The sequence below is a fragment of the Triturus cristatus genome, chromosome 12 (assembly GCF_964204655.1).
Source record: "Triturus cristatus chromosome 12, aTriCri1.1, whole genome shotgun sequence".
In the NCBI taxonomy this organism is placed as follows: Eukaryota; Metazoa; Chordata; class Amphibia; order Caudata; family Salamandridae; genus Triturus; species Triturus cristatus.
The window spans coordinates 163691628-163703747 of record NC_140595.1 but is presented as its reverse complement, the minus strand read 5'-3'; the positions used below and the strand labels follow the sequence as shown (position 1 = coordinate 163703747).

Sequence of the window (12120 nt, the reverse complement as noted above, 5' to 3'; positions counted from 1 at the left end):
TGTATGGTGGCATGTAGATACACATGTAGATAGCACATGTTCCTTCGAGGGTGAGTGACTGGTATGTTTACAGTTGCATTAGGCGGAAAGCAAGATAGCGCAGGTGTGATCAGTAAAAACACATTTGAAAACGAGGGGTGGGAGAGATGCAAATCGAGTGAGTAGCCTTCATTTCGAGAACATTTACTCTGAGAGGCCCGTGCATTCCTTTGGCCTTTCTCATGCAGGGGCCTCCCAGCTCAGCTGGAATACATTTTCGGACAGCAGAATCACAGCTCATTAGTTCGTCACATTGTTGCGGGTTAAAGGGGCCTCTGATCCCGTGCCGTGTAAATGTGCGGTCTGACCCTAACTGAAAGGACTGGGCTGATTGTTAGAACAATAACACGACGATCAGCACGAGCCGAGCGCCGCCATTGGTCAGATCCAGTCAGAATGCTTTACCCGCCTGCTGAAGGCCGCCTATTTCAATAGACAAGGTCGGATCAGCAAGGGCCAGACACGAGGGCCACGGGTTCCACCAGGAGATAATCCCTTTGCTCTTCTTGGTGTTTAAACTTCAGATAAACCGAGGCATTGTAACTTCTGGAGGGGGGTGCGCATGCGTAGAAGTCTGCGCGCGCGGGTGCCCTTCACAGGGACACATCCTCTGCTCAGCCTGCTTCCTGTTTTCAGATAGCGTTTCCTCTGCTTATCTCCCCCTGGATGGTGCCTGGTGATGGGGTGGCCGTGAAGTTCAGAACCCAGCCAACTTTGAGGAAATACTATAGAACAACAGGGCAGTTTTTAGAAAAAGAAAAACACGTCGAGCTGGTGAAAACACGCCAGGAAGCAATGGTTCTGTCGTGAGCAAGTTCGGAAAACAGGGGACTGTCTTGTTGGAATTAATAATGATGACAGTCAGCACGCATGTTTTCGCATTTTGGCAGTTCACTCACCTGCTTGGGTCAAATAGACCAATGCAAGCGATGGCTTCAAGTGTAATCGTAGGTTTAGTCAGGCCCACTGAAATTATGCTGCAGCTGAAGACCAAATTACGTGGCAAGAAAAGGCAAATTATGCAACGTATTGCGGCGCAATACGTGGCACTATTGCTTCACTATTCTGTTATTTTCTTACACGTTAACAGTCTGGGCAAATGTTTCATCTCCTTAATATCAACTTATTACCTGAATATAGCACTCAGCAGGGGCTCAATTAGACCCGAACTTCGGGGCAGGAGGGGCTAGTACTAAACAGTGTTGGTGGGGCTACCATTTCACACACAGGAGGCCGAGACCAGAGGCGCAACTAGAGTCAAATTTCGGGGGGGCTAAGAAAAAATTTCGGGGGGGGCTGAATCTTTAAGCAATAGGCAGCGTGGAGCTGCAGGGGCTCTTAGAAGGAGTGAAACAACAGCGAGGCTTCATCAACATGCAAATGGTCTTTTAACCCCTTGCGTGCGCACGACGTCTCCCGGCTGTCGTGCATTACGGTGGGCGTGTGCGCACGACGGCCGGGAGACGTCGTGTTCCCGAACGCCGTTTATTTCTCCCGCACAGCGGGAGAAATAAACCCGCACGCAAGGGGTTAAAGACCTGTGAAGTGCTTGGGTGCGGCTGTGTGTGTGCCCGGGAAGCTGTCTCAGCCCAGGCTACCACACTCGACGGGGAGGGGGGGGTTTGAAGCCCTTTGAGTCCAATGGGTGTTGCGCGCCTGGCCGAGACAGTATTAGAATACATGTTTGGAAGGCCAATAAATCAGGGTTTAATGCGCTGACGCATTGGAAATGACATATGTCAAAGCCTGATCTTTCCTGCAGTGGCACATTAAAGCCAGTTCCTTTGTCCTCGCCAATGCATTCATCTGAGACACCGAGCACTGTTGAAGCTCAGAGAGTGTCCACCAGCCCTGCGAGCATCGGATGTCTGCAAGATGGTTGGTACCAAGCGAGTCCTGTGCACGTCAGATATGAAAGCACTGAAGGCTTACTGGAAAAGTGTATTTTCTGATAACATAACATAACAAGTGTATTTGTAAAGCGCATGATTCCCTGTAGGTGTCATGGCGCTGAATAACAAATGTTTATTGTTCCCAACGGTACTCATTTTATCGACCTCAGATGGATAAAAGGCTGAGAGGGCCCGCCAGAATTTGAACCTGTGACCATGAGGTCAAACACAGTCCCCTACAGTGTCTGCTTTAGTCCACTGAGCCATCAGCCCCAGTTAAAAGTAGCGTGAACTGCATAGTGATAACATGCTTCCAGGGAACAAGAAGATGTGTGTGGAGAAAACTCACAATATGCCAAATAAAGAGCAACCACAGACATTGAGAAACAGACTTGAGGTGTGAAGAATAAACCATGGTAAAGAAAATCACGGGAGCTTCTATTTGGGGTCACAGAATGAGGTGGGCTCACCAACAGCTCAAAAGGAAAGGCGATCCACATAGGATAAAAAGCTGACAGGAGCGGCTCCTCTAAAGGAGCCAAAAGGGCAGCGACCCCCCCACAATCACGGGTCGCTTGCATCTCATTTGTTAAAATATTACAGCATTTACATGTAACAAAATGATCTCAACAAACATTTGTTAACATGTAAAAGTTGCAATATCACCTTGCACAGAAGAGGGCTTTCCTGGGATGTATTACGCATGTGTCAGGCGTGGGCTGTTACGGCCCGTCCTTTCACAGATGCAATACATTTCTGACATGCTGCACTAGCGTCAGGCAGTGCAGCATGTCAGAAAAGGGCGAACTGGGGCTTGTCAGTCATGAGCCCTTATGCTCCTTCAGAAGCCACAATATAGGAAAAAAAGACAGCCTTCCGTCCTATCTGAGCATCTGATTGGTCATAAGGGTCTGCGGCTCGATCTGGCTCCTTGTTTGCTTGATGTGAAAGTAGGGAATCGACGTGCGGAGGAAACTGTATACTGATGACGACCTCGGGTAAGTTTCCACGTTGTGTGTATTATTGAGAGCATGCTTACGTTTATTTGCCTGTCTGCAAACTTATGCCAGTGTGTGTGTATGTGAGTGCATGTGAGTGTTTGTATGTGTCATGACTATCGGTTCATACTTTCGTGTGATAGCCCCATCACTTTCTGAATTGACCAGCCTCCACTGTAAGCTGGGTACCTGTTCACAATGTAAAAGCCTGTACGTGTTAGTATTTCTATAGCATGGACCTAACCTATGAGTAACAGAGGGTTGCCCATTATGGGAGGTGATGGAAAATGATGCAAGATTGTATTCATCAAGTGGTGGCTTATATCTTTTTGTTACACACACTCACACTAGTATCTCACATATTTTACATTTCAGGTACATTGTGACTAAGTGATTTCCCAGAACTGCACACTTTTCAGTCAATGCCAAACTGGATTGAAATCAATGCCCTCAGATTACCAGCTTAGCCACTAGACAACTTCTTCCTTCATTGATGTACTAGAACTTTAAAAAAAAGCTTCAAACATTAAATCTCACCACACCTTGTGAACACTCATGGTATGTTGATGTTTTAACATATGCAAAAACAACAGTTGATGGACAGAATGCAGAACAATGTCATACATTCACCCCAGTACAGAGATCTTGGCCTAAATCCATTGTTTTTTGCTCCCCATGCCGTTCCAGTTTGAACTCCGCCATATGCAAATCAGTCTAGACCTTGTGCCTCATGGGTACAGTCCAGCCTGAACTGCCAAGCCGGGTCCTCCCTGGACTGGAAACAAGCATCCTAGGACCGATTTCGGGGTTTCACCCCTCTTCAGCCAGGATAGCTTGATTCCAGTGGCATGGAGAGAACGGGACCCACGTCTGGGCATACCCTTCCCACTCAGGGTGACAAATGCAAAAACAACAGTTGATGGACAGAATGCAGAACAATGTCATACATTCACCCCAGTACAGAGATCTGGGCCTAAATCCATTTTTTTTTTGCTCACCATGCCGTTCCAGTTTGAACCCAGCCATATGCAAATCAGTCTTGACCCTGTGCCTCATGGGTACAGTCCAGCACAAACTGCCAAGCCAGGTCCTCCCTGGACTAGAAACAAGCATCCTAGGACCGGTTTCGGGGTTTCACCCCTCTTCAGCCAGGATAGCTTGATTCCAGTGGCATGGAGAGAACGGGACCCACGTCTGGGCATACCCTTCCCACTCGGGGTGACAAATGCAAAAACAACAGTTGATGGACAGAATGCAGAACAATGTCATACATTCACCCCAGTACAGAGATCTGGACCTAAATCCATCGTTTTGTTGCTCACCATGCATATGGCCATGTCTGAACTGGGGTGGTGGAGTGAGCTAAAGAATGATGATGGATTAAACCCAGATCAGTTGACTGGGGGTGAGTGTTTGATTTGCTCAAACGCTCCGTCCATCATCCCCTTTGGTATCGCAATGTTTTAACATAGCCATTAGGCCGCATTCCTCATGCTGTCTAGTGAGTGGACCAAATGCAAATTATTTTGGTACATATATATTTTATACAAGTGTTGCACCTAAATTAGTTGTCTGTCGTTTAAGGCTGAGGTTTATCTATTTGCATATACACAATGGTTTAAAGTTAAGTACATTCAGAGCATGCATTATGGGTAACTGTAATTTGTTCCAATAGTACCATTGAGGGGCTCTGGTGATATCGTTGGCCCTGTGGTTTGTAAATGTCACCAGAAGTCTGAGATGGCAATGGTACCCGTTACATATTTTTATATTACAAACTGTTTCATTCAAAGTGCTGCTAACAATGGGCATTGACTGGAATTGACATGTAGAGTTTTATTTGCCTGTCACAAATACGTATTTGATAAAACAATAGGCAATGGTGAGATCAGAGGATTTATGTGTCTCTGTGGTTGCAAATTGTACAGCATAATTATGAATGTACTGAATTTGTCATATAATTTCCAAAATATGCATATTTCACCAAAAAGATGTTTCCAGCTCAAAAGAACAAAAATAATACAGCCTGGCAAAGTGTCACATCATTTGCATTTTTTTGCATAGTTTCCATAATTTTGGTCCTCTCCAGCTGCATAATCCTAGTAGCCCCTGTCTTTCACAGGTAACCATGAAAAATGTCCACATTTCACGGTTCCTTAAAAATATGTGGGTTCAATTCCACTGCTTTCTGTGCAATAAAAGCATCACAAAATGTAATACATGCATTTATACTTGAAGATGTAATGACTTCTCAGTAATCTTCATTGTACCCATCAGTGTAGAGCGGAGATCGTGGTGGGGACGAGTATCTTTTTTAATGTGGTATTTTCTGTCATCTATGGTAGTGTTCAAATGGTTGATTAATCTTCCTTTAGTGTGTGGCCTTGTAATACTTCTTTAAAATGGCTAAATACTGCTGTGAGAGAAATTAGGCTATTTTGTAAATTACAACTATGCAGCCAGTTTCCATTCTGATAGCTCTAAATTAATTTTCTTATAAAAATACACACTTAGCCAAAGTTGCACTCACTGTTTCTTTTTCTCCAAATGATTGAATGCTAGACAAAGATGCACAGATTTATATGTGTGCATGCTGCAACAGAAATTTATCAGGGAAAGTAGTGTTGGCAACCATATTAGTGAAGGAGCTGAAGCCATGTAAAATTACATTTATTTTTGTTTTGGTGAGCATCAACAGCATAAAACACTTCTGTAGGATTCGATTGATATAGCCAGAAGGAATCCTGTGGGTAGACCCATGCATCTGGTAAAGTGTCTACCCATAACCCTGCTGCTCTGCTCTCAAAGGGGCCCTGTAGCTTTAGCCAGAGCACAACGCCCGCCAGTGCAGAGCCCATGTTCCTTCACCTGAACAGATGCACTTCGCAAATACCTTTAACATAACATAAAATAACATAACATAACATCAAATTTGCCTTAGCTTTATTGTTGTGGTGTTGTTCATACATCACTCACCATGGTGTTTCCTTTTCCACACTCTGTCTGTACTTTTCCATCTCAGTCACACTCTCCTCACTTCTTTCTTACCTTTCTGTCCATATTCATGCACATTCTTAATTTTATTTTATTACTATCTACCTTGTCTTTTTCTCTTTCTCTCTTAAATCGCTTCTCTCTCACTGTTATCCTCCCTCCCACCTTCCCCTCCTCACCCCTTATCAGGAAGATAAACCTGAGTGAGAGATGTGTGATACTCCCACAGAATATTAGCTGGTCCTGGTTTCTCAGTTCCTACAGAACCTCGGGTTTTACATTATAGGAATGAATGGCTGTGGACTGGCTGACCTCGATCTCTGTCTGCACAGGGGCTCACCACTGTCTGCGATGGAGCTCAGCTGCAAACCTGGAAGAGCTCAGCTCTGTCCGCCCAGGTCCGCAGTGCTATGTATGCAGGAACTTATCTCCAGCTCAATTAAAGATGAAATGAAATGTGTTCAGCACTATTTATGCAGGGACTTGGCTGCTTCTGTGCCGGAACTCAGCTCTATCTGCAGAGAGAGAAGTGAGTTCAGCACAATTCGATGATAAAGTATGTGTGTGGCAGAGCCTCGCTCACCCTGTATGCACAAGAACCTACCTCTCTCTGTGGAATGTATGTCTTCTAAGTGTTCAGCCTATCTCTAGAAGAATAAGCAACTTCTTCTCCTTAGTAAAATAGGCACCAAAATTAGCTTCTTGATACCAAGTAGACTTCACACTTTTGAATGGTGAATTCTTTAATGGACTTTGTGCTGCAAGATTTTGTACACATGGTGCTGATCTCTATTTACCTTGTCTTCTTATCCCCTCTCAATGTCACATACTCTTTCTTTCCCGAGCGCGATTTGTTGTGAACCTCTTCCTGATGATCATTGCTTTTATGTTATTTTGGTATGTCCTTTTTGTCTACATTTGCAGTGAGAACATTTAGAAAGAGCAGGGAAGATCAGGCCGAGACAAGGACAATAATAAATATGAAATAAGACTCAGGTGAAATGCATGTGGTGGGAAGGCTTGGGATGAGAACAATGAAAAGGGAGGATGACAGGGAACAGGAGAGAAGGCAGCAACATACGGAGAGAGTGACAAGAGGGACAAAGGGCAGGGTGAACAGTGATGAGGTCCAGTTGACTACCTATGGGCAGTGCAATAGACGTTAGCACAAGGGAAGGAAAGAGTTGGCCTGAGCAGAAAGCAAGGTTATAGAAAAAACATCAATTTTGAACTCTTATCTATGAGCACCAAGTTTGAGCTTTAAAACTGGTGGATTCTGAAGAGAGGGGAGCCAGGTGGTCTATGAAGTAGGTGTGTTAACCCATGGGTATACACTTACCGGTTTGGATCCTTTGAAATGTGAATGTGTCTTGGATTTGGAGCAGGCACCGTTCTCCCTTTGGCTCAAGGATTTCCAACTGCCACTTGCAGAGACGGTAAGGATAATCAAGAGGAAGAACATACGAGGGCAGAGCAATCTGGGAAAACCATGCTGCTGTGGCAGGAAGCTTTGGTGGTAGAAGTGACAGGTGCTGTTTATCCACAGACTCATTCCGATCCACCTCTTCAGTCTATTATATGTCTGTCCACCAAACATAATAGGGCAAGAGGCCCACAAGGACCTTCTGGGCGGTGGACTGTGAAATGTCTAAGGGGCTTAGTTCAACTATGATACCCTCACACAGGCACAATCCATTTTATTCCATTCAGTCAAATAACTTTATTTCGGCCTCCAGGGCCATAAAAGTGCCAATGCAGGTAAAGATACATAATAAATAGATAACATAGTGCATTTCAGCATGAAGAATACATGATTCATATAAATAGATGCCAAAATTAATGCAGTAAAAAAATAAAATATCAACTAGCATATACAGGATACAGAAATGGTACAAGGAGGCCGATTAGTGTTGCTTACATACAAATTAAGAGAGCAGAGATGAAAGGCGTAGTCAGCATACCATTAAGGGTGGGGAGAGTGCCTTTCTATGAAGTGTCCACATGGCGCCCAAAAACTTGGCTACTGGGATGGCAAAAGTTAGTGGCGTGACTATGCTCGCCTAGCATCTGCAAATGGGAGCAAGCCAAGTTCTGCGGGACGGGCATTGACTGGGCAGGCAAAGAGAACGTGCAATACACTCTCCGCTAAAGAATTGCAAGCAGGATATACAAGACCACTTTAAGGTAAAGACTCTCAGTGAGAGAGCGTCCATACTAAACTGGAATTATAACTTCCTGTCTAAGGAGACTGTCACCGGATCCTACTAAGACTCATACCCACTCAAAGGCTTGAAATCAAGGAAGTCTCTAGCCAGCTTGGAAGAAGCAGTCTTCCTAGTATCATTGACTGCTCTGGCTGCCCAGTAGAGCAGCTTCAGGGAGTTCCTTGACAGAATGTAGGTGGTAGCAGGACGGCCCCAGAGGTCAGACAGCACAAGTGCATAGAGCAACACTTTGATGTTTGTAAGCCAAGGAACTTTGGAGAATTGGTTGGCGTCTTTTACGTTCTGGAGGTCTGTTTTATTGGAGGCAACTGTGGGGAGTCCACAGTTCCCTCCAAATCAACAGGGGGCATAGCCTGGCTTTGCTGGCAAGACTTCTAACTCCCATGTCCAGAAAGAGCAGGTACAAGGGGGTCCTGGGGGGAGAAAAGCAAGGTGACGCAGACATTTGTTTTCCACGCTGATAATGTTTCGATGTTGGAGAAACCCCACAGCTCCGCCTCGTAGAGGACTGAACCCAAAGACTTGGCCTTATAAATTCAGAGTGCAGGTGGAATAGGTTTGGTGTGAGATTATTGCCTCATTTCATGGGTGTAAAGGTGAGGTATTAAATGGATGCATGCTTGTCTTGGGTTTTGCTTACAGCCCAGAGAGAGTTTTGTGAGCCACCAAGTTTTTAATCTTAATCATTTTTAAGAGTATTTATAATAATTTTAATACTGTATTTGTTGATCTCAGTTGAGGTCTGGATCAAATAAAAAAATACTGATTACTGATTTTGTGAGCCACTAGATAGAAAAATATTTGTAGATTTGCAGACTAACCAACAAACATGAACACAATTCCCATTGCAATGTGTTTTCTGTATGTTGAACTCACACACATTCTGGGTGACTTTCCTGAAAACCTGCCTGAATTTTAGTATTCCCTGTGTTGCTGAGCACACCCATACTGAGCCCTCAGTTTCTACTCAGAATATTAAAGTAAATGACAATCTGCTTATCACTTCCTCACCACATGGTTTTTCCTCAACAGAATGAAGAAATTCCTGTTTGCTGCTACCAAGGCTTTCTTACTGCTGGTTCAGCTTCACCAGGCCTCTGCTCTGAACCCGAACGACCCCAATGTCTGTAGCTACTGGGAAAGGTAAGGAACAGTAGTCTGAATGCATTGATAAATGCTTGTGCATGTTTGCTGAGTGGGGACAGGACTACAATCCCCAGGAGCCCTATAGAGGACGCGCAGTGGTGGAGAACAGCGCCATCCAGGTGCCATAAATTGCTAGCATTTTCCTTACTTAGGGTGACCAGAATTTTAAAGCCAAAAACCGGGACATTTCACAAACATAGAAGAAGGACTACAACTTTACTGCAAGCCCGGGAACCCTATTGCGGAGGTGAGGCAGAGGAGAGGAGCACCTGTCGGGGCCATAAATTGCCCCCATTTTCCCCACGGCACGGGACAAGCCCAGGCACGTGCTGGAGCCAAGAGAGGGGCCGTCTTCATACATCATTGGCCAGAAGAGATCGGGCCGGGCAATCCCTCTTGGTTTGGGACTTCAATAACACTAACAACGAAGGGTGAGATCTTAATGGTTGGTGGGGCTCTGATGAAGCTGTGTAAATTTGATTCCTAGCCATTGCCAAAGGATGTTTTGTGCTTCAATTGAGTATTATATTTAAAACAATTTCTGGTTTAGAATGGGCAAGCAGGGGATAAAGATAGCACAACCAATAAGCCACCTTAAGGCAATACATTGGACTCTATTTTTAGCTTGAGCTGCTGGCTTGATCATTAAAGAGACAGATCTCACAGAGAGACGTTTATCCCTGGATGCCTGGATGCCCTCGTCGGCCTTAGCTGCCCTCTATCAAGCCAGTCTGGACACCAATCTTATCCAGGTCTTTCGGATTCGACTGGTCCACTCAGCCCAACACCAGTACATCTCCCCCCAGTAGCAGCTAACAACGACTCTGTTATTTCTAATGGCAGTGACTGTGGGCCCTAGAAAAGCAAGCACCTATACCAGCAGGCTGGCAATGCTAAACCTCAATTACGAAAAGATCCAAACGAAGATCTTGTGTTTGGCAGCCAACAGCCCGCGTTGTCTCACACCCCTGCCAATGAAGTCTTAATTTCGACTGGGACTCAAATTTGGACAAAATAAAACCTAAGTGCTCATAGGTACAAATGGTATTGCATTTTCAAATTTGCGAATTCCTAATAGGAAATTGCAAATTTGGAAATGAAAAACAAGGGTGCCTATAGGCCTAAGGCCACCCTTGATTCACCGTAAAAAAAAAAGTGGTGCATATTTAAAGCGAACAAATGCCCTAGGGCGATTTATAGCACTTTAAAAAAGCATTTTGGGCCTTTTTAGGTCTCGCCTGACCCAGCGCATGCGCTGGTCTGGCGAGACATTTTGTGAGGGCTCCAAAAAGTGCTACCAGGCCAGCCTAGAGCTACAGTGCATGTGTGCGGGCGGGCGCGTCGCACTTTACCGCGATTACTTTCACTTTCGCTGCCGCACAGCCGCTTTGATGTTCTCCGTGAGGCTTCAATAGATTGCAATATAACCGTAGGGACAAAGACCCAATATACCCTTGAGGGCTTGGGCAGACTAAATGACAGGTTAAAGTGCCGACAAGGGAATTTATTTAAAGCAAATTCTCTAATTGTTGATTATGGAAAACTTACTCAGCGGGTGAGTTTAAAGAAAACACCAACCCAAATGTCAATTAACTGAACCAATCATTGAATACATAAAGTACACACACGGGAAATCTTTTTGTGAAATAAACACAAATATTTTTATATGCAAATCCAATTAAAAAAGAGTACAGATGAACAATTGATTCAGCAATAAGTCATGAAAAAGGAAAATCTAAGTCTTATCCGCATTTCATGAGGAAACATCTATTCCAGTGAAATCAACAGAGATATATCTCAAACTGAGAAAAATGATAATCATCTGCACATAATAAATATTGTGGAAATAGATGATGGAGTCGACGTTTCGGTCTTGGATGGCATCAATCCGTCAGACCATCTTCAGGACAGTAGGTATTGCATAAAAAGACCCTTTATTGATTGCAAGTAGCGAGAACGACCTTTCCACGACAAAGATTTTATCGTGCTACTTGCAGTCAATAAAGGGTCTTTTGCATGGCTAAACCCTTATAAGGTCCCAAAGGTGAGACCTATTGGCTATGCCAATGCTTGTTTAAAATTGCACATGGTTACCATCGACTTGGAGTCGATGGTAATAGCATTTCCTAAATGCCCATTTCGAACTTAGGAAATGCTTTGCACATGTGCTTAGGTAATCTCAAATAGGCAATCCCTATTTGCGATTTTCTATTTAGGGAATCGCAAAATGCAATTTCTTACTGGGTAAAAATCACATTTTGTGATTCCCTATCTGCCATTGTATGCATGGAAAGGCAATTTAGCATTTCTTTAAAGACTACAATTGCGATTCAATCCGTTAAGAAATGCTGAATCCTTCTGTACATCTGGCCCTAAGTTACATGCTGACATCATTGGCCATACTTATTCAGTCCCTGCCCAATCTGTACCTTCCCGCTCCCTTGGGGGTTTGGGCACGATGCCTGGTGTCAATACCCTTAGTTTGGCCCCATGCCCACTCCAAATGGGTGCTCCTATTATAGATACCGAGCTGTCCTACCCACATGAAGGAGATACCATGTCCCCTTGATTGGGGTGGCACCCAGGTTTGTTCAAAGTGTTCTAATGATGTCTCTGGCAAGGGGATGGGTGTGTGTTTTCAGTTTAAGAGCCTATTTTGCCTCAATCCCTGAATGCTGCCCCTATATTGCCATCTTGACAGGCATCCCACAACTGACCCCTTCACTGAGGAGTCTACCCCCTAGTTGAAGAACAAGATGGGCCATTTGTTGACCCGCAACTCAAAATTCAACATCAATGAATATAATGACATCCTATTTGTGAGGA

The 12120-nt window shown here is 44.5% G+C and overlaps 1 protein-coding gene across 2 annotated transcripts in view; it reads left to right on the top strand.

The window, feature by feature from the left end:
* PEAR1 (platelet endothelial aggregation receptor 1) overlaps positions 1-12120 on the top strand; it is a 311694-nt gene that overhangs the window by 158726 nt on the left and 140848 nt on the right. For both annotated transcript variants that reach the window (XM_085639753.1, XM_085639752.1), the window contains exon 2: positions 9181-9291. In XM_085639753.1, coding sequence (XP_085495879.1) covers positions 9182-9291 — 110 coding nt within the window. In that variant the 5' untranslated portion in view covers position 9181. The remainder of the gene's footprint in view (positions 1-9180; positions 9292-12120) is intronic.